At 48.5% G+C, this 26,469-nt stretch overlaps 2 protein-coding genes across 11 annotated transcripts in view; one reads left to right on the forward strand and one right to left on the reverse strand.

Annotated features, from left to right (window-relative positions):
- LOC125088870 (sialic acid-binding Ig-like lectin 10) overlaps window positions 1-1,691 on the reverse strand; it is a 32,915-nt gene extending 31,224 nt beyond the window's left edge. For 5 of the 8 annotated variants that reach the window (XR_007123804.1, XM_047710457.1, XM_047710455.1 and 2 more), the window contains exons 1-3: window positions 1,133-1,625; window positions 699-977; window positions 455-502 (exon numbers count right to left, since the gene is read on the reverse strand). Coding sequence is in view for 7 of the 8 variants with exons in the window: in XM_047710457.1 (XP_047566413.1) it covers window positions 455-502; window positions 699-977; window positions 1,133-1,610 (805 nt within the window). In the remaining variant the exon portion in view is untranslated. Of the gene's footprint in view, window positions 1-454; window positions 503-698; window positions 978-1,132 lie in introns of all 8 variants that reach the window. The other 3 variants (XM_047710452.1, XM_047710458.1, XM_047710451.1) reach the window with 2 other exon arrangements.
- ZNF175 (zinc finger protein 175) lies at window positions 1-26,469 on the forward strand. Of its 3 annotated transcripts, none has more exons than XM_047710461.1 (5): window positions 1-255; window positions 373-537; window positions 13,367-13,558; window positions 19,547-19,673; window positions 23,283-26,469. In XM_047710461.1, the coding sequence occupies exons 2-5, from the start codon at window positions 481-483 to the stop codon at window positions 25,073-25,075; spliced, it is 2,169 nt and encodes a 722-aa protein (XP_047566417.1). In that variant the 5' UTR covers window positions 1-255; window positions 373-480; the 3' UTR covers window positions 25,076-26,469. The 3 variants fall into 3 exon arrangements, with proteins under 3 accessions (XP_047566417.1, XP_047566418.1, XP_047566419.1); XM_047710462.1 differs by having other exon boundaries at window positions 376-537; XM_047710463.1 differs by lacking the exons at window positions 1-255; window positions 373-537; window positions 13,367-13,558 and adding an exon at window positions 13,569-13,784.

Below are 26,469 nucleotides of genomic sequence, written 5' to 3' on the forward strand. Positions count from 1 at the left end.
GAGAGAGACACCTGAGTTTTATGAAGCTGGTGTTTCTCTCCTCTTGCAATGTCCACACTTGCTCTGAGGAGGAGACTAGCAGAGTCCATGCCAAAGTCCTGCAAAGGAGGCTCAGACGATTTCCCTGGAGCTGCTCCAACTGTCCAGCAGATGAAAATCTGAGGACCCGGGACCGGAATATCATGAACAAAAGCAGGGAAAGGGTCAAAGAGGAGCCCAAAAGCAGGAGGAGGATTTGCCCAAAGAAAGTTGTAGGTGAGCGAACATTCACTTCAGGGAGTCAACGTTGTTGGGGGCTTCTCCCCACCACTCTCCCCATGCCTGAACTCAGTGACTGGCTTCTTGTACATGTCTCATGCAATTCCTGGCCAGCAGGAGCTCTGAGACCCAACAAGGACTGTCCTGGTAGACCCAGTTTCCACCCCAGCCCTGGAGAAAAGAGGTTCTTTCCTACCTGTTCTGCTTCCTTGGAAGATCCTGATGGCTGTGTTCTGTGGAGCATCTGGACAGAAGGATGAGGCAGCCTCAGCACTCGCGGTAAGAGAGGAGTGTGTGCTGGGCCTTCCCCCCAGGAGCCACAGAAGCAGGTAAAGGGGTTCTCTTCCTGCTTAGCTACCAAGACCCCATTGTCAAGCCCTAGCCCAGCTCCGCCCTGGTCTCACATCTCAGGGACGTGGGCATCCTGGTCCCACACTCACAGGTGACATTGAGCTGGACAGTCCTTTCCACCATCACACCAGCTGCAGGGAAGTACACTTGGCAGGTGAGGTTGGTGCCGTGGTCCTGGGGCCGTGGGGTGAGGGTGAGCACCGAGGAGAGGTGAGTCCTGGGGCCCAGGGAGGTGAGGGCAGCTGATGTCCAGGAGAAGATGGGCGGCGTGCTCCTCTCACAGGCCCAGGGCACAGAGCAGGTCAGGTTCCTGGGGTGTCCAGACTCCAGGGTCCCCGGGATGATGATATGAGGTGTGTGGGTCAGGGCTGTGAGGACAGAGAGGATAGATAGGGGCCTCTCGTTGTTTTGTTATCCTGTCCCAGTGCCTGGCCATGGCTGTCTCCACCCCTCACCGTCCCCCACGAGGAACAGAATGTACATTTTTCTATCTCTGGGGCCTTTCCCTGGGCCCTTACCATACCTGTCACATTCAGAGAAAACATAGTATCTAGATATGAATATGTGCCCAGGTGAAAGAAATAAGTCCCACTGTCCCCCATGCGGACTTCCGTGATGTCCAGGGAGCAGTTCCCGGTCTGCGGGTCCCCATGGATGAAGAACCGGCCCTGGGTCCTCTCATGCAGCTTCTCGTTTGGTTTGTTGGTGGCCACTGGAGGATCTTGGTTTACATCTGCCCCTTTCTGGAACCAAGACACGTAGGCGCTTATAAAGGGAAGCCAAGGGTAGGAAAATTCGCACGGCACGTGGACACACAGACCCTCCTGCACTGTCATGGACTTCTGGAGTTTCAGCTTGTAGCTCAGAACTTGAGCCACAGACCCTGGAGAGAGAGAGAAGGAAAAACTCATCCCAGAGCTCCAATGCCTCCCCCGAGTGGGGCCCCCTCTCCCATCAGCCCACTCACCTCTCCACAGCATGAGCAGCAGCCACAGTGGCATCCCTCCCCGATGCCCGGGACAGCCTCTGCGGTTCCTCTGATAGAGAAAAGAAGCCACAGGATACGGGAGGGCAGAGGAAGCTTCGACCGGAAGCCTGTGGTAGAAACAAAACGTCACAAACCTAGAATAGAGAACTTCATACCCTCAGTCAACTGTAATTAACCTTTGAAATAGTCTGGTTCCCTTTCTGTGTGTGGCAGGTGGGTGCTGAGGCTCTGAGGCGGCAAAGGTCTTGCTTAAGTAAGGCAGCGAGGAGGGACGAGAGCCTCCAAGTCCTGCCTCTTGGGCTCCTGCCCAGTGGTCCAAACTGGACACCTGTTCCTGGACAGAGAAGTGGTTCTGAACTTGGGTTTGGCTCTTGGCCACTTGAAAATAATATTCACACACACCTAGAACTAATATAACACTGGATGTTTACTATACTAGAATTAAAGGAAAAGGAAAGAAAATCAATACTTGAGAGACAAGAGATGGTGCTTTATTCAGGAAGCTGGCAACCTGGGAAGATGGCAGACTGATGTCTCAAAGAAGGCATAGGAAAAGGAAAGGGAGCTGCATGCAGAAGAAGCAGGTTAGTCATGTGCGGACATGACCCTGAACAGACTGGCTGACATCCACAGCAGCTCTGTTCACAGGTGGTCATGCCTTCTCTCTTGGGAAAGTCTGGTCCTTCACTCCTCAAGGCTAGTGGTCTGCCAGTCTCAAAGAAAGAAAGTTAGTTCTGCTGCAGATCAAGAGACGTAAGTCAGCATGCAAGGAGAGCATAAGCTTGAAGCAAATTAACCCTTCAGACCTGTTGGAATGCTGTTAGAGTCCCAGCCAGCCAGCCCTCCAGAGGAGAGTCACAGCCTCGGGATCGTCATGGATGTGGCCTGCAAGGGACGGGTCTCAGGATAGCCTACATAGCTTCAGAGGCTTAAAAGAGTCCAGATGAAGCAAGAGAAGCAACACACATCTTCACTTCATCCATCCATCCATCCATCCATCCATTCATTCACAAAATAACATTGAAAAAAAAAAAAAGACAGATTTGAATCAGTCCTGACCTTCAACTAACTCAAGCAGTGGGGGAAGACGACAAACTTGGGCTTCATCTGAAGGCAATGGGGAGCCATGGAAGGTTCTTGAGCAGGAAAGAGGCAGGGTCATATCGTTATCAACATGATCCCTCTAAGGCCAGTTGTGGGGAAGAACTGGAAGAGAGAGGCTGGAGGCCAAAAGGTCAGAGAGGAAACTGTTGTGACTTTTGGGGAGGGGAGAACCAAGCCCAGGTGGAGATAGCAGCCTTGGTGATGGAAGAAAGAATGATTTAAGACACTTTTAGGAAGTGAAACTGCAAGAGAGGTGCAGCGGGTGGGGGAGGGACTATTAGAGGGACTCCCAGAGCCCTGACTCTAGTGATGGGGGCTGGAGGTGTCATGGCCAAGAGTAGTGAATGTGCAGGGCTAGGCTGGGAAGAAGGCGGTGGGAAAGGTAGCAGAGTTCGCCCCAGGGGCAGGTATACTCAGTGGGGGGAGCCGGGGTCCCTGGGTGGAACCGTGGAAACACACATACACACACTCAAGCTTAACTGTGGGAATAGGAGTGAGGGACTGAGGTGGCCTGGAAAGGAAAGTAGCAGGAGAAGATGGTCCTTGGTGACCCTGGTGAGAGTTTTTCCAGGAAGGAGCTGGAGGGGGCAGCAGCCAGACCATGAAGGGGGCATTCAACAGGACATCATCAGCCTTCTCCCCTCTGACCTCTGACTTCTGCCCTGAGCAGCAGAAACCCCACTTCCATCACTTCCCCAGAACAGAGTGTCTTTCCTACTTGTGCCATTTCCTTGGACAGGGCCCAATACCAAGATTCCTAGACTATTTGGACCAGACAATGACAATATTTTCTATCTCAACTTGGAGATGGCGGCTAACACTTTGGGTCTACAGAAGGCTGGTGAAGTGAGACTGTCATGCTTTCTTCTCCTTCCTCATGCCAGGCTTTTAGTCAGGCCCCAAGTCACACAGGTCCTCAGGGACCCAGGTGTCCTGACCAACAACTGTAGGAGACGTTGACCCAGGTGGTGTCAGGAGTTTAGCTGAGCGAGGGGTCTAAGCAGACAGCTCAAGCAGCAATGAGTCAAAATGAGAGTAGCAATGAAGCCTTTAATCACATACTATGGTATATTCTACCGGAGTCTAAATGGGAGAAACCACCGCCTCCTCCCTGTCCCACTTTCCCCAACAGAAAGATGATTGGGTGCTAAAGGAAAAAATATATATGATTCTAGGGGCTCCTGGGGGGCTCAGTTGGTTAAGCATCTGCCTTCGGCTCAGGTCATGATCCCAGGATCCTGGGATCAAGTCCTGCATCAGGCTCCCTGCTCAGTAAGGAGCCTGCTTCTCCCTCCCCCTCTGCCTACCACTCCACCTGCTTGTGCTCTCCCACTCTCTCTCACTCTCTCTCTCTCTGTGTGTCAAATAAATAAATAAATAAATAAATAAATAAATTAATTAATTAATTAAATTAAATCTTTTAAAAAAAGATGTGATTCTAACTGTCAAGGGAAAAATTATTCATGACACTCCTTTAGGAAGGATAAAGACTGTATTCAGAGCCATTGCAGTAGATACAGAAACCACCACAATGGGGTTTGGCAGCAGGAGAGAGACTGGGCTCAACTCTGAATACAATAAAGAAAAGTGGGAATTTAAAGCCAAGGAGCAGGATGAGGGTCAGTGGAGGGAAAATCATTTTGAGGGGTGGAGATGGGGAGGTAGGAGTGGAAAATACTGAGTTCTGAGTCAGAGTGGGGAAAGTGTCTTCAAGTTTTTCTCCTCTTTCCCCCATAAGGAGGCCTCAGTGGAGGAGCCTGAAGACCTCTGCCTGAGGCCCCAGGTAAAGAGGGGTCAGAATGAAGACCCCTGGCCTGTAGATGCAACTATGTGAGGAGAATGACCAGCCAGAAAGGTCTGAGTCCTTGACAGGAGCAACTCTCTTCAGACCTTTTGATGTGCTGGCTGTCAGCAACTCTGGAGCAGGGAGGGAAGCTTTGCCCCTTGAGGCCTGTCCTCCAAGGAAGGCCTTCATCTGTGCCTGTGACTGGCCTGGAAAATCACATACAGGTTTTAACCAAGGGCCTTCTCAGATGGTACTGTCCACAAAACTACCACTTCCTAGGCAGGTCACCTGATATGTAGTGCTGGTGTCATGACCTTGGGATCTTAAGATATGCATGAGTACTAAGGGATGAGGGGTCTTGGGGCCCAGGGAGGTGAGAAGCATCTTACAGAAGCTCCTGGAAAAGTGCTCTTCAGATTCTGAAATGATTCTGCCCTACAAGCTATAAGGGTATAGATTTGGTGTATATGGTACAAACTGGGGAAGTCAGCTTTTCCCCTGGAGGAAAAGACTCAGATCCTAGAGTGTGATCTTGGGCACAACCTCTGCAATGGCCTCTCCTTCTATTAGCCTCAGTGCTCTGTACATCTCCCCCACCCTCTAGATAAGGAGATGTGTTCCCATTTCTGGGGTCCTTCCCTGGGGACCCTTGGCTATTTGTCACATTCAGAGACAGTGTCATATATTGGAAGCTATATTTCTCTACCTTTAAAAAAAAAAAAGATTTTATTTTTAAGTAATCTCTACACCCTTTGTGGGGCTTGAACCTACAACGTTGAGATCAAGAGTTGCATGCTCCACTCTCTGGGCCAGCCAGGTGTCCCTATATTTTTCTATCCTGAAGTATTTCCACTTCTCTGAATTTTGGTTAATCTGATGCTCAGAGAGCAACTGGGGGCCCTTGGGTCCCAGAGGAGGTTCTCTCTCTTTGCTTTTGTTAGGATCTGTGGCCAGAGAAGAATTATGATGTCTCTCGGCTGACTCCAAGATCTAAAAGTGGGCATTGATAAGTCAAAGTCAATCTTAGGAAGGTCCTTCAGCACCTAAACACTTTGAATGTCTTCCTTCGCTTCCAAAGACAATGCCTTAGTCAGCCTCCTGATATTCCAGTCCTTTCTTTATCTGACAGACACTGAAGTATATATTTTTTATTTTTTTTAAGATTTTGTTTTGTTTTTATTTATTTGACAGACAGAGATCACAAGTAGGCAGAGAGGCAGGCAGAGAGAGAGGAGGAAGCAGGCTCCCTGAAGAGCAGAGAACCCGATGCGGGGCTTGATCCCAGGACCCTGGGATCATGATGACCTGAGGCAAAGGCAGAGGCTTTAACCCACTGAGCCACCCAGGCGCCCCTGAAGTATATTTTTTAAAAATCTTTTAGGATCTGGCACATAACTAGAGTCAGTAAAGGATCATGAGACTTGTTCTCCATCTTTCAAGGTTCCATTTGGGTATCAGCCAGAGCCTGAGCAAGAGAAAGAGGGAGAGAGGGTGGAGGAGAGAGGGACAGAGGAAGAGGAAAAGGGAGAGGGAAACAGGAGCGAAAGGGGAAGTGGGGAGGAAGATATCAGCTTTTTTGATAGAGAGGCCCTTCTTGGAAGAAGTGGAGGAGAGAGTAAAGGTTTATCCAGACAGGGAGGGATCTCTGAAGAGATTGGGGGTGGAGTCAACCCTGAGAGGCAAGAAACCAAGTGTATATGAGCAGTCCCGCACATAAGGCCCTAACTCCCTGGGGTGGTAAGGAGTCTGGGAAGGGCAGAGCTAAACTGGGAGGCACTTACCCTGTTGGTATCTATCCCCAGGACTTCCCGATTCTCCCATTGCGTCTGCCCACAGAGGGAGCGCTCTATCCAGCCAAGACCCCGAAATTAGGCAGCGCCGCTGTCCGTGGTGCTGAAGCAGGATTAGGTACCCAGTTCGGGAATAATTGGGCTGTGCAGAAGGGTCTCAGTCCAGGAAAGCAACTGAGTCAGGACTGGGCCTGCCTGGGAGTGAGAAAGCTGGGAAGGAGCCAACCCCTTTCCCACTCCTCCTTCCTTACCCCGCTGGCTAAAGTTGGCTCTGCCAAGCAGTTGAATCAAAGCCCCTAGCAGCCCATCTCTAAACTTAGTGTTATGTTAGAAAAATAAAACCCCATTTATTAAGGTTCCTGAAAGTCCGCCTTGTTGTAACTTAGAACAAAATGCATTTCTCATTGATACGTTAGGTGGGAAGTGGAGATGATTCTTCCAATTCCATCTGACGCCAACAAGACATTTTCCAAAAGTGTCCTACTCATTTAAATATCCCGACGACCCATTAAGACTGCCTGATATGATTGACTTCTCTCACTTTTCTAATTCAAGATTAGGGAAATAGTGTTATATTTCTTTATTTTCCATTGATGTGATTATAAACAACTTTCCTCATCTATTTCTGTTTAGTTAGCTATAATCCTTCTTGGGACGCCTGGGTGGCTCAGTCGTTAGGCATCTGCCTTCAGCTCAGGTCATGATCCCAGAGTCCTGGGATGGAGTCCTGGGATCAAGCCCTGCATTGAGCCCTGCAGCGGGCTCCCTGCTCGGCAGGAGGCCTGCTTCTCCCTCTCCTACTCCCCCTGCCCATGTTCCCTCTCTCACTGTGTCTCTCTCTGTCAAATAAATAAAATCTTTTTTTAAAAAAAGATTTTATTTATTTGACAGAGATCACAAGTGGGCAGAGAGGCAGGCAGAGAGATAGAGGGAGAAGCAGTCTCCCTGCTGAACAGAGAGCCCGATGTGGGGCTCGATCCCAGGACCCTGAGACCATGACCTGAGCCAAAGGCAGAAGCTTTAACCCACTGAGCCACCCAGGTGCCCTAAATAAATAAAATCTTAAAAATAAAATGAGATAAAATATTCATCCTAACTCTAAATAAAAGGAACCTATTTGATGAAGTTCTAGAACCTAGACCTAGGTTCTAGAACCTTGGTGAGGTTCGGTGGTGGGGTCTGGAGCTAAAGACCAAGAAAGAATTCTTGAGACATCTTTGGTGCAAAATGGTGGTTTATTAAAGCACAGGGACAGGACCCGTGGGCAGGTAGAGCTGCTGCCCCGGGGATGTGAGGAGTGGTCTATTATATATTTGTAAGTTGGGGTGGGAATTAGGGATGACATAAGTCTCTAAGGAATTTTGGAAGCAAGGTTCAGGACCTTGAGGAGCTAGCTATTGTCTGGGGGAAAGGTTATTCATTCCCAGTGATAAAACCTTTTCGTGAGGCCCTTTAGATGTTTATCAGTGGGCCACATGCTTGGGAATGATTGCTAACACCATCTTGGAGGTTTAGAGATAAAGTTTCCAAAGGAATTGTTAAAGTAGACTTACAGGATCCTGGTTGGGGGTAGGGGGTCAGTCAGGCTAGGATTGCCCTTTGCCCTTAGCAAAGCCTTAAGGTGGGGGTAGTTGAGCCCCTAGAAGAGAGTCACTCTGCCTGTTTTAAGGGCTTGTCAGTAGGTAAGGAAATTTAATAATTTTTCTTCTGCCTCTGTTTCCCACATCATATTCACCCCTGTTTGGGGAATCACAGCTTTGGAAGTTATGCTCTGTGATCTCTTTATTTGCAGCAAAGAAATTTTCTTTGTGTGATAACTCCACTGGTGTAATTTCTGACGTGGATAACAAAGGCAAAAGGAAATGTGGATAAAATTAAATTCCTTATAACTTGCAACCCATTGACAAATGCTTGAGGTAGGCAGAATATGACATCCCTCTAGAACTCCCAACTGTCTTAAGGTTAATGCCTTCCTAGAGGGGGAAAACAAAACAAAAAACCCTTAGCTTGACAACAGTCAGAACTGGAGGATCTTTTAAGTCTTCTTTAGCATCTGAAAATCCTTTTGGAAACTTCTTTTGTCTTTACCTCCCCCAACTCCAAAGGATATAATTAATTGCTCCTTAAAAATCCCAGTGCAGCTCTTTTGGCCCAGGGGTCCTGTCCTGAGTTTTAATAAAACTACTTTTTTTGTACCGAAAATGTTTCAAGAATTCTTTCTTGACCTTTTGTTCTCCAACCTCACTTCAAATCACATCAGCTTCTATTTGTGACTTCACAAGGAAGGAACTCACATTAGTTCAGTTACACAATGACCTTAAACAATTTTTCTTGGGCATACCACAGGAACCTAATAAATATTTGTGGAATAAATGAACCAGAATATTTTTCTCACATAACAGCACAGCCTTATTATGTAACAGCACTGTTTTAAACATTTTTAAATTTTTTTAAAAGATCTTATTTACTTATTTATTTTTAAAAGATTTTTATTTTATTTGACAGAGATCACAAGTAGGCAGAGAGGCAGAGAGAGGAGGGAAGCAGGCTCCCCACTGAGCAGGGAGCCCGATGTGGGGCTCGATCCCAGGACCCTGAGATCATGACCTGAGCTGAAGGCAGACGCTTAACCCAATTAGCCACCCAGGCTCCCCTTATTTATTTATTTGAGAGACAGAGATCACAAGTAGGCAGAGAGGCAGGCAGAGAGAAAGGAAGGGAAGCAGGCTCCCTGCTGAGCAGAGAGCCCGATGCGGGGCTCGATTCCAGAACCCTGAGATCATGACCTGAGCTAAAGGCAGAGGCTTTAACCCACAGAGCCACCCAGGCGCCCCTGTTTTAAACATTTTGCCTATGATAATTTAATTATTTAATCCTCATAACTTTTTGAAACAGGAAATTGAAATACAGAGAGGTTAACTAACTCGCCCAAACTTGAACATCTTGCTTTAAACCCAGGTAGTCCAGCTCTAGAATCTTTGTGCTTAACCGTTATATCTGATGTAGGAAAGATGTTAGGGTTTGGAAGCTGATGGCCAAGAAAGAATTCTTGAGACATCTTTGGTGCAAAAAGGTGGTTTTATTTATTAAATAATATAAAAGGTGGTTTAATTTATTAAAGCACAGGGACAGGACCCATGGGCAGAAAGACTTGCACTGGGGTCATGAGGAGTGGCCCATTATGTACTTTCAGGTTGGAAGGGGGTTAGGGATAACCTACGTCTCCCAGGTATTTTGGAAGCAAGGTTTCCAGGACCTTGAGGGGGCTAGCTATTGTTGGGAAAAGGTAATTTATTACCGTCTAATAAACCTTAGTCATGAGACCCTTTAGATGTGTATCAGTGGGCCATATGCTTGGGGATGGTTGCCGACACGAATCTTGGGGGGTTTAGAGATAAAGGAAAATTCTAAAGGAATTTTTATATGTTCAAGTAGACTTAGAGTGGGGGGGGGGGCGTTGTCAGTCAAGCTAGGATTGCCTTTTCGCCTTAGCAAAGTATTAACATCACGCAGTTGAGTCCCAAGAGGAATGCCACTCTGCCTGTTTCAAGGATTTATAAGTGGGCTGTAGATAGTAAAGAAATTTATTAATTTTTCTTCTCCCTTTGTTTCCCGCATTATACCTACTGCACTAAACGGCTGCAGAACTTACTACTTCTGAACACTGGGTCTGGCTTTGTCTCTTCTCACCTGCAGAGCACTGGGGAGTGGCTCCTATCAGTCCTGAAGGGCCAATCCCTGTGTTTGGTCTGAGGATTGACAGCAACCCCTGCCAGGCTGAGCAGGACCCTGGAGAGGCAAGTCCACAGCCTACCCAGTCCCCAGAGTCTGCGGTTGGAGCTACTTCCGGGGGAGTCTGGTGATAGAGAGGGGTTTGTCGGCCAGGCTCACCACACGCTGAGATCCCACTAGCTTTTCCGCGCAAGGTGAGTTTGGTAGGGAAGAAGGGACAGAATACCTGGATCCAATAAGATGCCATGATGACTATGGCAGGGTATCGCTTCACAGTTTCTACCGAGCATGCGCACCGCTCACTCCTGGCCGCGCTAACAATCGAGCCTGGAAATCTAACCCAGACCGGAAGTGGCTTGACGCGGCCCTTTCGATTGGGTTGTTAACTGGTTCTGACCTGTCACCCGTGTGGGAGGCCCAGGTGTTTCCGGAAGTTAGCCGTGGAGATCCTTTGGGGTCCGTGAGGGGAGCTCGGCTTAGGGTGAGTGTGAGGGGCTGAGGGGAGGAATGACGAGGGTCTGCGGAGTGAGTGACGGGGCCTCAGTGAAGGGGGCTGTGGGATGAGGGGCGTTTTCTAATCCCGGTTGGGTGATTGGCTCGGTTATTTTCAGGCTCTGCGTATTTCCTGTATGCGTGTAAGTGTTCTGGGAGTTTAAAATCCCAAGTGTTTTGGTTTGTTTTTTTAAGAATTGTTTTTAGGGGCGCCCTCTGGCTCAGGTCATGATCCCAGCATCCTGGGATCGAGTCCCACATCGGGCTCCCTGCTTGTCGGGAAGCCGGCTTCTCCCTCTCCCACTGCGCCTGCTTGTGTTCCTTCTCTCGCTGTGAAATAAATAAGATCATTTAAAGAAAGATTTTAGAGAGAGAGCAGGAACAGGGGGAAGAGGGAGAAGGAGAAGGAGACGCGCGCCTGGAACAGGGAGCCCAGCGCGGGGCTCCATCCCAGGACCTTGAGTTGAGATAGGACCCAAGCGGGAGGCAGACGCTCAACCGACTGGCCACCCAGGAGCCCCCCAAGTGTGTTTTAATATCACGTTTTGCATTGTTGGCCCTTGAAACTTGCTCACTTGAGGACGGCGAACATGATTCTGGAGCGGGCCTTAGTAGGTGGCACTGGGGACATGCGGGGAGTGACTCTGGAGACGGTGATTGACTGGGAGCAGGAGCTTCAGGGATTGGAGGAGCTTGAGGGTCCGGTTGTAACATCGCGGAGCAGTGTTTGGGGACCTGCGGAAATCAGAGCGCGGTGCTAAGGGTAGGGTATGGGAGCCGAAGGACTGTCGGTCTGGATGGTCAGTTATGGGGGTTTCCGAGGCCCTTCCTTAGCCCCCTGTGGACATGGTGAGGGTCGGTAGTGGTCAGCAGTTGAAGAGATGGATGATGGTTTCCTGTTGGGCTGCGTTAATTGCAACCCCATGTTGGGGATTATTTGGGGTCCTGTGGAAATCACAGTCCCTGGGAAACACTGGCAGCCAGCGTAGCCTGGTTACGTGGGTGATAGGGAGGCATTTCATGACCTTGCGGCAGTCCTGTGTTCCACTCCTTGGGGATATCAGGAGGTCAGTGCTGTCAGTGACTGCATTTGATGTGGGGTTGGGAGGCAGTTCATTACGTACAGTCAAGACACGTTAGGGATCTGGGGTCCTGGTGAGGAGGGAGCTTAAGGCAAGCTGTGGACAAAGCAGAAGCTGACCCCTGCAACCTCCGCCCTCCCCCCAGTCCTGGGTGGGACCGGTGGGACCTTCCAGGAATGTCCCATTTTATGTTAAATACCTTGCTAGAAGGGAAAAACAACCTTAATCTGACAAAGGCAAGGCCTCCAGTATCTTGTAGGTCCTCTTTAGCATATGAAAGTTCTACTGAAACCTCCCTTTCTCCTTACCTCCCCCAACCCCATCCTATATAACCCACCACCCCTCACAATGGGACCTCGGCTCTTTCTGCCCCTGGGTCCTGCCCCCAGGCTTTAAAAAACGACCAGTTTGCACCAAAGCTGTCTCAAGAATTCTTTCTTGGTAGTCAGCTCAGACTCCACCCCACTGAACCTCACTTACATCCTAAAACTTCATCACTGTGCTTGTCTGCAGGCTTTCCAGGTGAAGGGGGTTGAGGACAGGAAATTTAAGTTTCAGCTTTGTTATGGGGCTCCTGGCTGCTCAGTCGGTTGAGCGTGTGACTCCATGTGGGGGCTGTAAGTTCGAGCCCCACCTTGGGTTCAGAGATTACTTAAAAATAAAATATTTAAGAAAGAAAAAAAAGAGAGAAGTCTGGGCTGTCTGGGATGGGCACTGAAATGTCCAGAGGCTTGCACGGACGTATCAGCTGGGCCACCTCGGATCCTCACCTCTCTGAAGGCAACAGGAAATGGGAATGGTGTGTCTGGAAGCTGACCACGTAGGGGATCACGTGGGATAGAGTCAGCTGTGTGTAGTTTGGGACAAGGCAGAGGAAGGACTGATTCTCTTTTCTTCCCTCTGCAGACTGACCGCAAGGCAAAGCCTGGAACAGCTTCAGTTTTCTCATCCACAAAATGGGCATAATAACGATCATAATGTTTAGTGGGCCAAGTTATGTGGAAATTAAACAGGGTGTTCATGCCAGGCAGGTGCTGCAGGCTTAATGAGACTCATCACAGGTCAGTGTCCCGATGCCTGCGATTAAAAACTTGCATCCTCGTTTTGGAAACTGCATTTAAAGTCATACTTTCCTATTCCCAAGGCTAAAAGGTGGCAGAGCTACAGTTAAACCTTCATGTAGTCCAAACTCTGTGTTTTGTTTAGTTTTTTCCAAGATTTTATTTATTTGACAGAGCATAAGTAGGCAGAGAGAGAGAGGAGGAAGCCGGCTCCCTGCTTAGCAGAGAGCCCAATGTGGGACTCGATCCTAGGACCCTGACACCATGACCTGAGCTGAAGGCAGACGCTTAACCCACCGAGCCACCCAGGTGCCCCTAAGATTTGTTATTAGAGAATATGAGTGCGGGGAGAGCCAGAGGAGGGAGAGAGGATCCCAAAGCAGACTCTCCACTGAAAGCGGAGCCTGATGAGGGTTCGATCCCAGGACCCTGAGATCGTGACCTGAGCTGAAATCAAGAGTCAGCCACTTAACTGAGCCACCCAGGCGCCCCAGAACTCTGTCTTTTATTTTACCCTGATTTGTAACCGGTTGGGTTCTTCTGAACTAATAGTCCATGGGGTCTAGCACAGTGACCTCTCCCTAAGGACCCTCAAAAATACTTGTGTGGAGCAAATGTTAGAGAAGCGACCATGTGAGCACTGCCTTTCCAGGACTTCCTGGTGGCTTTGCAGAGCTCATGGGTCAGACCATATCACTGAGCCTGCGGGTCTCTCTTCACAGCCCAGCCAGACACTCCCCGGCAGCTCTGATCGAAGCCTCCAGATGCCCACCCAGCTTCGAGGTCCCAGGAAAAGTGGAGTTGTCGGCAAGAGAACCCGAGAAGTGAAGCCCAGGGGAGACATGCCCGCTGACAAGAATGTGCCCCAAAGGTCCCAGGTCCTGGGTCCACAGGAGCAGAATGGGCCATGTGAGGTAAACAGGAATGGCGCCAGGGACGGTTCTCCAGAATTTGAGGGCAGACACAGGAAGCAGCGGGCTCTGGACTCTTGCTGAGACCATGTGCCCCTCCTCCTGAGAGCGGACCACAAGGGCTTATGTCCCCTCATCACAGGCCTTTTGTACAGACCGGTGGAGTAGTGTATGTTGTAGAGGGCTGGTCCAGGGGCAAAGGAAGAAGAAAAGGGAGCCCCTGATCCGGGTGGGAAGCCCCAGCCACTGGCAGGGCAATGCGGACTCCTTCCTGCCCTGCTGGGAAGTGCCTTCATCCACCACTGGGTCTTTGCATGTTCTCAGCTGGTCCCAGTCTGACTTCTTACCTGCTTGTTGGGGGTTGGCTCTTTTCCCTCTGTCCTCATGGTTTATAGAATCATAAGATACTAGAGCAAAAACAGAGTTTTAAGGACATGTATGGTTTTTCCTATTTTATTTTATTTTATTTTACTTTTGGTTTTTCCTATTTTAAAAGATGAATACAAATGCCAGAGAGGAGTGTTTCCAAATTGCCCACAGATAAAATACTTGATATTGGGGAAAGAGGAAGATTGTTCGGTATACCGAAGATTTCCTGAAATTCCTAGTCAGTGTGTTTTATTTATTTATGAAAGATTTGTTTATTTGAGAGTGAGAGGAAGAGAGTGCAAGCATGAGCAGGGAGGGGCAGAGGGAGAGGGACAAGCAGATTTCCTACTGAGGGGAGAGCCTGACTCAGGGCTCAGTCCCAGGACCCTGAGATCATGACCTGAGCCCAAGTCAGATGCTTAACTGACTGAGCCACCCAGACGCCCCTAGTCTGAGTATTTAAAGACACTGTGTTTTAAAATAATACTGAATGGCCATAATAATAAACAGTGCATTGTTTACCTGTGATAGGTTTATAATCAAAGTTACAGAAAGTTGTTCTGTTTTAAAAAAGCATAACAAATGCATGGTTGATTACCACTGTGAGCCAATACATTGTGAGATTATCTATTTCAGTAATGTCTAAAGTCATCTCCACCTGACAAAAACATTTGATAATAGAAAATTTGAGAGAAAGTGTTAAAACTATTACAGTAAATGCCAAGTAAAAATCATTTAACATCAAAAGATACTGCCCCAGATATTCAGAAGTCATTCTTAAAATGAAAACACCCAAATCTGAAACAAAATTGTCCAGATCGTCATTGAGTGACTCAGATAGTTCGCTAGGGCTTCTGTATCAAAGTACCACAGAGTGGGTGGTGGCTTAAATGCCTTAAACAGAAATTTATTTTCTCATAATTCCAGGGGCTAGAAATCCAGAATCAAGATGTCAACAGGGTGCTTCCTTCTGCGGTCTCTCCTTGGCTTGTACATAGACTTCTGACTGTGTTCTCACACAGTCTTCCTTCTGTGGGGGTCTGTGTCTTAATTTCCTTTTCCTATAAGGACCCCTGGTCATACTGGATTAGGGCCCAGCCTGCTGACTTCATTTTAACTTACTTACCTCTTCAAAGACAGCATCTCCAAATACTGGCACATTTTGAGGTACTGGGGGTTCGGACTTCGACATGAGAATTTTGGGGGTGGGGAGATACAGTTAAGCCCGTAAAGAGTGACAGAAAATTACATTGTAGGAAAATGCCTCTTGTGTTGCATTGCTGTGGGTTGAAGTATTAAGAGTGTGATTGAAAGCATTTCAAGTGGCTGTTAGGATACGGGTTATTTCAGGGCACCTGGGTGGCTCGGTGGGTTAAGCCTCTGCCTTCGGCTCAGGTCATGATCTCAGAGTCCTGGGATTGAGCCCCCGCACCAGGCTCCCTGCTCAGCAGGGAGCCTACTTCCCCCTCTCTCTGTCTGCCTCTCTGCCTACTTGTGATCTTGATCTCTCTCTCTGTCAAATAAATAAAAATTTTTTTAAAAAGGATGTGGGTTACTTCATAGTAGCACATTGCCTTTGATACGATGAAATTAATTTTGCCCGCTTGCCCTGGTTTTCATTTTGCCGTTTCAATAGATAACCCTTTTGCTAATTCCAATTTTTCGGTCAGCTTGTAAACAAAAACGCTGCCTTTGCAGACAGCGCCCTGTGGCAGAGAATCGAAATGGTCCTGACTCCCAGCTTGCTAGAGCAGGAAGGTGTAACCTGGTTCACTGTTCTCCGTAAGAGCACGTGTTCCAGCTCAAAAAAAAAAAAAAACCAAAACAGCTAACAGCTGTCAAGATTGTCTTTCTCCTCAGTGGCAGTGAATTTTTACCCTATTAACGAAATATGTGGCTGTTTACCTCCCAATCCTTTAATGACACTCTTACACAGTTGTGTGACACTGAGGTTTATGAGAAACCTGTATATTTGGTTGTTGTCGGCATCCAGGGCTCCTGGCTCACAGCTCCCCAGATCTTTGGAATTTCCTGAGCTATAAGTAGTAGGAGGGGCATCTTTTGTGCCCGGATTTAGCCTTTTTCTCAGTTCCTGGCAGCTGGGGGGGGGGGAGCTTTAGTGCGTGTCTTGTTATTCATAACAAGCCCATTTCCACCACAACTGGGTTTATGTAAATGAGCTGAATTTTGGAAATCCCCTAAGGGTGGTGGTTGCCGAGGGAACCGACCCAATGGTTAGAGGGGGCATGGGAATGCCCACGTACCTTGCCCCGTGCACCCCTTCATTTGGCTCTTGATATATATCTTTTTCTAATAAACTGGTGATCCCAGTGAGTAAACGGATTTCCTTAATTCTTTGAGCTGCTCTAGCATATTAATTGAGCCCAAGAAGGGGGTCGTGGGAACCTCTAATTTAAGCGAGTCAGAGGTACAGGTGACACAGCCTGGGCTTGTGACTGGCCCCTGTAGCGGTGGGGCAGTCCTAAAGGGCTGAGCCCTGGCCTGTAAGAGCAGTCGCCACCTCCAGGTGGATGGGGTCGAATTGAGTTGAATTGAAGGCCGCACCGCTGTTGGGAGACCTGCTTGGCGAGGGGAAGGGGGCATCCCTCCTTCCACACATCTATTGCCATTTGGTCCAGAACCAAAAAGAGCTACCTCAGTTGGAGTTTTGAGTGAGCGCTCTTTCATATCCTCCCAGACCCTCGGAACTAGCGTGCTTTTCACGCCCACCCTTCCAGGAGAGGGGGGATCAGCTTTTGGTCAGATGGATGTTCCCTGTTGAAAAGGAAAACTGCTTCTCCTTCACGTCTCCTTTACACACACAGAAAACTGCGCTTCTGATGCTTCCTGTTTAGCCAGAGCGGCCCCACCTCGGTTGAACAGCCATTTGGTTGTTTATGCCGTAAAACTTAAATTGACCCTGTCCACCCCCCCACCCCCGGGGAACTTACTTAAAAGCAAGTCCGGGAGGGACGCCTGGGTGGCTCAGTTGGTTGGGCGGCTGCCTTCAGCTCAGGGCATGATCCCAGTGTTCTGGGATCGAGTCCCACATCAGGCTCCTTGCTCAGCAGGGAGCCTGCTTCTCCCTCTGCCTCTGCCTGCCTCTCTGTCTGCCTGTGCTTGCTCTCTCTCTCTCTCTCTCTAAAAAAAAAAAAAAAAAAAAGCAAGTCCAGGAAACCAGTCCCAGGTAACAGCCCAAATACAAGCGTGGGTCAGGTCAGGTGGAGACGTTCAATCAGTGGGGGCCATACTGTCTCCTAGCTACCAAGGTGATGGGCTAGTTTCCATAGCTACTATGGGGTGAATTGTAATTCAGTTCGCCACCTGTGTGTGGCCAGGCCCAACCACATGGCCTTTGTCTGTGGTTAGTTAGTCTGGAAAGCAGGGAGGGGTTGTCCTCTCTGTAAGGGGCGGCCCCAACCGGTCTGTTTGACGGTCGGTCTGATTCTTGATGCTTGGTGCGAAATAAAGCTTTGCTTGACCTTTGCTTTGTATCAGTCTCGCTCCTTTTGTTGGGTCCATGGTCAAAGGAGCGAGACTGATACAAAGCGAAGGTCAAGCAAAGCTTTATTTCGCGCCAAGCATCGAGAATCAAACTGACCGGCCAGGGCTGTCTCTTGCAAAGAGGCGACCCCTCCCAGCCTCACAGACTAACTTTTATAGAGCAAAGGCCACATGGTTGAGCCTGGCCACACACAGGAGACCAATTGAATTTTACAATTCACCCTGTAGTAGCTATTTCAACTAGCCTATCACTCTGGTCAGAATTGGCGCCCAAAAGGCAGGGCCCACATTCTTGGGTGGTTACGGAGATGCTTTCCTGATTGGCTGTCTTCACCTGGCTTGACTCATCCTTGCATTCTGGGCTCTGTTAGCTCCCCCTGACCTGACACGTCCTGATATATGGGCTCTGTTATCAGGGGCTGGTCAGTCATATTTTACTGGTTTCCCAGACTTGTTTCTAAGTAAGTTCCTGGGGGGGGGGGGGGTTGTCAATCTTAGTTTTCTGCGTAAACAACAAAATGGCTCACTCTGGCTAAGCAGGCCCTTACACTTTGACCATGGACTCATCATTTGGGGACCCAACAGCATGGGGAATTTTTTCCCACACTGAGCACTTCCCTGTGACACCAGCTGGGTGTCCTACAACGTGTCAGCAATCTGCAATGTGAAGATTTGATCCCAAGCAAGGGAAAGCCTCATTGCCATCCATTTGCCATACTGGGAAACCACAGCCTTTGGGTACAAAATGGGGAAGGTTTAGGGTTAAATAGGCAAAACCTGCAAGTTCTATACCGCTAGCGAGGGTGGTCAGGCTGAGGTCCCAGACTTCAACCTCAGGCGCAGCGTGACAGGCGGGGTGCAGCTCCCAGGTTTCTGGCAGTGACTCCGGGATGTGGTGGCCGATGAGGAGCAGGAGCACGTATCGTGGGGGTTTCTCTGAATTTTGCGCAGGCGCGTCCCCTTGGGCTGTGCTGACCAGGTTTGTCCTCACCGTCATCTGGCCTGGCTGAAATTAATTTCTCTCCCTTGACATGAGAGAACCCATCTTGTGCATTAGCTGTTGCTAATTGTTTGGGTCTTGTTCTCAAATTCAATTCTGGCACTGTCTGCCCGTATATGGGGCCACATCCCTCACGTTAAGGGCACAGTCCGACAAGACAGCCCCTCTCCCCCGACCTCAGATGCCGGTTGAAACTCCGCGTTGTCACCAATGCTTCTGACCCTCTGGGCTTCAGAGGTTCCCGTAACCTCCTCCTTGGGTTTAATTAATTTTCAAGAGTAGCTCACAAAACTCAGGAAACCCATGTACTCACTAGGTTACTGGTTCACTGCAAAGGAGATTAAAGGACAAGAATCATCAACCAAGGGCACCTGGGTGGCTCAGTAGCTGCTTTGGGCATGGGTCATGATCCCAGGGTCCTGGCGTCAAGCCCTGCATTGGGCTCCCTGCTCGGCAGGGAGCCTGCTTCACCCCCTCTCCCTGCTTGTGCTCTTTCTCAGATAAATAAATAAAATCTTAAAGAAAAAAGTCAACCTCCAAATGAAGAGATACACAGGGGGAGATTCTGTCCCCATACAGTTGGGAGGCCGGGCTGGGTAGCGGATGAAAGTGATCTGGTTCAGCAACCTGGGAGTTGTCCAAACCCTGCCCTTCCGAGTGCTTATGGAGGCCGAGGAACACGCAACCCAGATTTCAGTGATGAAATCGTTGGCGACTGGTGATGGGTTCCAGGTCGTGTCCCCTTCCTGGACTTCAGCAGTGGGGCTGAAAGTTCAGTCCTCTCATCACTTGGTGGGTTCCCCTGACAACCAGCACCCCCATATCCAATACTGACCTGTTAACAGAAGAGAAGACACCCTTTATCACTCTCCTCACTTAGGAAATTTCAAGGGTTTTAAGGAGCTCTGTGCCAGAAAACTAGAACAAAGACCAGCCCAGTGTCAACGTACGTAGTAGACGGCAGCGTATTTCTAGAGACTTTTTAAAACCCCCAAATACAACATGAAATGGGTATTAGTGGAAAGCCGTATAGATCGTGGTGAAGTCATTAAAAAGAAGTCTCCAGGTAGCTGTGTTCACCGGTAGTGAGTAATTGACATCGGAGTATGTTGTTACAGGGATTGGTGTCATTTGAGGACGTGGCCATGGACTTCAGCAGGGAGGAGTGGCAGCGGCTGGACCCTGCCCAGAGATGCCTGTACCGGGACGTGATGCTAGAGATCTACAGCCACCTCCTCTCCGTGGGTGAGCACACCTGACCCGGGAATCTTGGATGGACCTCGTTGGGATTTCCTTCCTTGTTGTGCGACGCAGTAGGGCATCTGAAGTATGTAATCCGTGTGCCTTTGACTTGTCCCGGATTGTTCATTCGTTTAGGACACCCCTGGATATCACTTTGTTCCCAGTGGAAGATGTTGACTTTTCTGATGAGCCAATAGCCCGTAAAGCCCCAGGCCCCATTCAGATCCGAGATTCCTTCTCATTACCAGGATATCACAGTCCCAACCCAGAGATCATTTCCAGGATCCTCTGAGCTGAGAGGCTCAGCTCCCCTATCAGAGGCATCAGAGTGAGTGACTATTACCTGGCCGATGTGGATATCTTTGGGGGGCATTATCTGTCCCCTAGTGGTGGGCTGTACGTTGCCTCCCACTCCCAGTTTCTGACTAACACTGTGATACTTTATCTTGTAAACGCCCCTTGGGGAGAGGTGTCAGAATTTCTCCGAGGTGGACACTCGGGAGCGGGATTCCCTGACCCCTGGACAGAAGTTTAGTTAATGTGACCACGGAAGCCATCCCGCTCTGGAGACGAGCTGCGTAACCTCCGCTCCCGTGGGAGAGCGCATCTCACCTGCCAGCCTGGCTGTTCATCAGCCTTCTCTTGGCCCGTGTGGTGGGCGATAGGGCTATTTCTTGCTTTAATTTCATTTTTCTAGTAAAGACAGCATCTCCTCATCTGTCATCTGATTGGGTTTCCCATCTTTTGTCATCTTGTTGCATCCATGGAGTTTTTTCTTAAGGCCTTTTTTCCTTTTTATTTGTCCCCTGAATTCATCGGTTTTTCTTTTCTGTGCGGGATCTTCTTTCTTCTTCTTTTCCCCTGATTGTAGCACCTGCAGTTCAGGGCCCCCATGCTTCCTTTTTTTTTTTTTTTTTTTTTTAATAAGATTTGATTTATTTATTTGACAGCGAGAGAGGGAACAAAAGCAGGGGGAGTGGGAGAGGGAGAAGCAGGCTTCCCACCAAGCAGGGAGCCCGATGCGGTGCTCGATCGCAGGACCTGGGGATCGTGACCTGACCCGAAGATAGAAGCTTAACAACTGAGCCGCCCAGGCACACTGTGTCCATGCTTCCTTCTGATCATCCCTTCACGTAGGAAGTTAAGGCCCCTTCTCTTCGAACACCCAAGCCGCAGTTTTTTTCTGGTGGTCCCTAGATCGACCCCCTCCAGTCCCTGTGCCTAAACCATTCTCTTACTCAGTTACATGGCAGACACTTCCCGTAGGAAGACTCACTTCCTCTAATTTTGGGAGATCAGAAATTGGAATCCTTACACAAATCAGACGTGCTTTCTCGCCTTACACGTTTTACCAGAGTCTCCTGCATGTCTTGGCTCTTCCACCACAGTCCTCTTACTGAGAAATCTAACAATTTTTTCTTTTGAATGTGCAATTTAGTTGATGCTTTTTCTTAATCCCAGTGGTCTCCGCTAAATGAGCTCCTGTATCTTCCTGCTTGTGTTTTTGTTCCTAGTGGGTTTTGTGGATTCTAGATGAGGTCAGTCATGATGCCTTGACAGAGTTTTCCAATATATTTTTTTTTCCCTGAGATTTTGATGGAAAAATACAGTTATTACTATGTAGGATTAACAGAGTCTTCTCAGTGACATCAGAGTTGTGGCCACATATTTCTAATTTTAAGTGTAGCTGAAGAGTTGGATTGCTCATGCTCTGTTCTGTTGGGTTCCTATTTTGTTCCATGTCTGCTACAGAGACATATGTATGATATACATAAAGGTAGACAATACATATTATCTAAGAAAACTGTAAATATCTGGGCGTGAGTCTATTTAAAATAAGGAAATTTTAAAAAGATGGTTGAGATCATAAATTTCATAATTACATGTTTTTTACCACATATTTTTAAGATTTGATTTTTAAGTAATCTCTGCACTGAACGAGGGGCTCTAAACTCACAACCTCAAGATAAGAGTCATGCGCTCTACTAACCAGGCCAGTCAGGCGCCCCTCTTTCTTTTTAGCATCTGTTCTATACTAGTAAATTTGATGATCAATGACTCCCATTCTTGGTGGGGAAAAAATGGTGTATTAGATGGTGTACAGAGACACCAAGGTTCAGTGACAATTTCTAGAATAATTTCTCTCCTGTAAAACAGTTTTTTAAGAAAGCAGGTCAGGGGCACCTGGGTGGCTCAGTGGGTTAATAAGCCTCTGCCTTTGGCTCAGGTCATGGTCTCAGGGTCATCGGGCTTTCTGCTCAGCGGGGAGCCTGTTTCTCCCTCTGCCACTCCCCTTGCTGTGCTCTCCTGCTCGCTGTGTCAAATAAATAAAAAAAAATCTCAAAAAATAAATAAGTAAAAATTAAAAAGCAGGTCAGCAGGAAGCCTTGCTTCTTGTATTCTTCAGGTGTCTTGAATTTTTCCCTCGCTGTTGCACTCTGCTCTGTGATGCTGTCCCTCTGCAGCATTGAATGTGCCGGGTACCCAGAGGCAGGTCCTGCTGGGCAGAAACGGGGTGGAGGGTACTGAGAAGCTGTGATCTCATGGCCCAGGCCAGAGCTGGTGGATAATGCTGCGTTCGCATTCCATCAGCAGAAACAGACTCACCGTCCCACCTCCTCGCAGCGGCGCTGGGAGCTGTTCTGTAGCTTGGCCTGTCCACAGTTCACTTCTGTGGAAGAGGGTGACACACGTTTCAGGGGACAGCTTACTTGTCAACTTCTTTAAGATTTTATTTATTTATTTGACAATGCACAAGTAGGCAGAGAGGCAGGCAGAGGAAGAGGGAAAAGCAGGCTCCCTGCTAAGCAGAGAGCCCGATGCGGGACTCAGTCCTAGGACCCTGAGATCATGACCTGAGCCAAAGGCAGAGGCTTAACCCCTTGTCCACTCTTCCAATGTACTTTTCTTGGGTCATAAGTTTATCGGTTCAAGCAAACAAATTTCAGCTTCCTGGAGAGTTGAGTCTGGGCACAGGTGTCCTTTCCCTGCTTGGCCGTGTCAGGGTTGGAGCTTTCTTACTTCTCCAGAGGATTAACAGGGCAACTGGGTTTGGTATCGTTTCTAACAAGTGAGAGGAAACTGGCGGGTTAGTGACAGTTTAGATCTGAAAGCTGATGAAGAGCTGCCCTCTGAGCCCCTCCTTTTCAAGCCTTGGCTGTTCCCACATGTGTCACACCCCTGTCTGTATTTTCTGTCATCGTAGGTGTTGGTGTCTCCGGGTTTCTAGACCACCGGCCTGCATTAGGTGGAGCTGGCTTGTCTTTGTTCTCATCTAATTTTCCCCAGAGCTCCGGGAGGTGCTTTTGGTCAGCTACTTAGAGACTGCCGCCTTCTGTTCTGTGAAATGGAGAGTAAGCGCAGTTACGCGTGCAGGGTTGTGAGGATTGAAGAGTTTCCGCGTGACGCGGAGCGCTGTTGCACACTTGCTCTGTGCTGTATGCAGACAGGTGACATGTAGCGAAGGCAGGGTGGCTCTCTCCTCTGCAGCACCGCCCTCCCATCGTCGTTATTACCGTGACCCAGCAATTCATGTTTGCCCTCAGTCCGCTCCTATGATTTCTCCTCCATCCTCTCCTAACTCGTGTCCCTTTCATCTTCTTCCTCTCCTAGAAGGGGCGTTGGGACTTAAAACCTCCCAACAGAAAATATTTGAAAAAGCTTCATTTCACAATGATAAGGAAAGTGAAGTCACAAGAGGTGGTCCGTGGTGTTCCATTTCAGAAGACCTGTGGGGACACCGTGGTCGTGCAGCGAGGGGTCAGCAGAAGCAAGATGAACCTGCATGGCGTGGGGTCTTCCTTGACGGGAAGACACTGGATACAGAGAGAGACTGGGAGCGGAAGGACCCGGGAAGAATCATTCATGTGAGGCCTCACCTTGTTTGTTCACAAAGCAGACCTCTTAAACACTGCTCAGTTGCCAAGAGTTTGAAGCCTAATCCAGACGTGAATCATCAGACTCAAAGCAACAGCACAGAACACCGCGGTGAGCTGGCTGGCTCTGGCCGGCTGTTCACCCGTAGCTCTTCCCGGGCCAGCTGCAAGCACGTTCATCCAGGAGAGAACTTCTGCGAAGGGAATCAACGTCTGAAAGTCCTCAGCCATAAACAGTCACGCACGCAGCACCAAATTCGTAATCAGGAGAGACCCCATAAATGCGCTGAGTGTGGCAGGGGCTTCCCCCAGAAGCCGCCCCTCGAGCAGCAGAGATTCCATAGTGTAGAAAACCTCCAGGAGTGTAGCAGATGTACCAAGGGCTTCACCCCACAACCAAAGCTCGGTGTGTATCCGACAGCTCACACAGCTAACATCTGCAAGGAGTGTGGGAAGGTCTTTGTTCAGAGAGCAGAACTGATGACACACCAGAAAACTCACACAAGAAGGAAGTCCCATAAATGCCACGAATGTGGAAAAGCCTTTTTCCAGACGTTATCTCTCTTCAGACACCAGAGGACTCACACTAGTGGGAAACTCTACGAATGCAGTGAATGTGGGAAAGGCTTCTCCCAGAATTCAACCCTCGCCATCCATCAGAAGATTCATACGGGTGAGCGCCAGTACACGTGCGGTGAATGCGGGAAGGCCTTCACCCAGAAGTCAACGCTCAGCTTGCACCAGAGAATCCACTCAGGGGAGAAGTCCTACGTGTGCATTGAGTGTGGACAGGCCTTCGTCCAGAAGGCGCACTTGACTGTGCATCAGAGAGGCCACACCGGAGAGAAACCTTACCCATGCCACAGCTGTGGGAAAGCCTTCATTTCCAAGTCACAGCTTGATATACATCACCGAATTCACACCGGGGAGAAGCCTTATGAATGTGGTGACTGTGGAAAAGCCTTCACCCAAAAATCACACCTCAACATCCATCAGAAAATTCACACCGGAGAAAGACAACACGTATGCGGTGACTGTGGGAAAGCCTTCAACCAGAAGTCCATACTCAGCATGCATCAGAGAACTCACACCGGGGAGAAGCCTTACAAATGCGGCGACTGTGGGAAAGCCTTCACTTCCAAGTCACAGTTCAAGGAGCATCAGCGCATTCACACGGGAGAGAAACCTTATGTGTGCACCGAATGTGGGAAGGCCTTCAATGGCAGGTCAAATTTCCACAAACACCAGATGACGCACACCAGAGAGAAAACCTTCGCCTGTTACAAATGTGGGAACGCCTTTCTCCAGAAATCAGAGTTGGTGGCACATCAGAGAACGCATGTTGGGGAGAAGCCTTATGAATGCTATGACTGTGGGAAATCCTTCGGCCGGAAACCACAGCTCCAAGTGCATCAGCGGATTCACACGGGAGAGAAGCCTTACGTATGTTCTCAGTGTGGGAAGGCCTTCAACAACAGATCCAATTTTAATAAACACCAAACAACTCATGCTAGAGACAGGTCTTATTAAAGCAATTATTGCATGAAAGGCTTTACCTAGAAATCAGTTCCTCGTATGCATCAGCGTATACACGAATGAGATAAACTAAATTTCTTGAAGAAGAGAAAAATCTCCCAAGCGTCAGATTCAGTTGTAGGTTACAGAATCCAGGATTCTGAAGAACTCCAGGAAAGCACTGCGTGTCGCAAAGTTGCACATCATTTGACGTGAAAGAAAGGGCTCAGAAAATAACATGAATTAACATGATTGAGGGTAAATGTCCATATTTGTACTAGCCTTGTTAAGGACTATGAAACTCATCTGGGAAGAAACCCTGACTGACACACTGAGAATTGTGTTCCTCTGGGAAGTACAAGACTTGTCACAAAATTCTTCTCACAAAATTTGTGAGAAATTAATGGTAACCCTGTTGAATTTGGAATATCGGTATTTTCAAAGAACTAGAAACCGGAATGACCAGACAGGTGTGTGTGTGTGTGCACCTACATAACACTCAGTTCTCTAGTGTTTGCTGTAGGCTTAACTGCATAGCAGAGGTGTGGGAAGGTTTATTTGTAAAGGATCTACCATAATTAAGTCTATCAAATTTATTCCCAATTGAATATATCCTGAGATTGCACAGTCAGTAATTACTAGTTTCTTTATACACACAGGCACAGCTACCTCATTTTGTCGTGCTTTGCAGATACCGCGTTTTTACAAATTGAATGGTTTGTGGCAGCCCTGTGTCGGGAAGGTCACTGCCACCTTTCCCCATGGCGTTTGCCCCCATCATGTCGGTCACATGTTGGTTGTTCTTGGGATATTTCCAAGTTTTTCATTATTATCCTATTGGACATGGTGATCTGTGATGAGTCATTACAACTCACTGAAGATTCAAATGATGGTTGGGGTTTTTTTTAAGTGTTTTTTAATAAGGACACACTTTCCTTAGGGGTACCGCTGTTGCACACTTCATAAACTATCATGTAGTGCCGACGTGACTCTCACATGCACCGGGAAACCCAGAAATTCATTGGACATGTTTTATTGCGACATTCGCTTTATTGAGGGGCCTGAAACTACCCAAAGCTGCGGTATCTCTGAGGTGTGCCTGTCTCGACACGCGAGTGTACTTTCTTGGTTAAATATATAAATGGGATTTTGTAACATACACTGGCCTTCATAGTGCACCTTTTCTCTTTCGTGACCCGCTCAGCTCTACCACCCCGCCCCCATTTCTTTCCACTTCCACCGTCTGGTGAGCAGCTCCATAAATGACCAGTGTTAACCTTACGGTATGGACTTCTTTGTATTTTTACACAGGCTCCTGATCATTTACACCAGGAGTCAGCAAACCCGCCGTCAGTCAAATAAGGTTGGCCACCTGCTCTTTGGAATAAAAGTTTTACTGGACGTAGCCA

This window comes from Lutra lutra, chromosome 17 (assembly GCF_902655055.1).
Source record: "Lutra lutra chromosome 17, mLutLut1.2, whole genome shotgun sequence".
In the NCBI taxonomy this organism is placed as follows: domain Eukaryota; kingdom Metazoa; phylum Chordata; class Mammalia; order Carnivora; family Mustelidae; genus Lutra; species Lutra lutra.

Bases quoted from the DNA above. Each gene is read 5' to 3' on its own strand.
- ZNF175 (XM_047710461.1), top strand. From the start codon at position 481: ATGGCTGTGTTCTGTGGAGCATCTGGACAGAAGGATGAGGCAGCCTCA. The intron at 13,559-19,546 runs GTAAACAGGAAT...ATGTTGTTACAG, and splicing joins AGCAGAATGGGCCATGTGAG to GGATTGGTGTCATTTGAGGA. The intron at 19,674-23,282 runs GTGAGCACACCT...TTCCTCTCCTAG, and splicing joins CAGCCACCTCCTCTCCGTGG to AAGGGGCGTTGGGACTTAAA.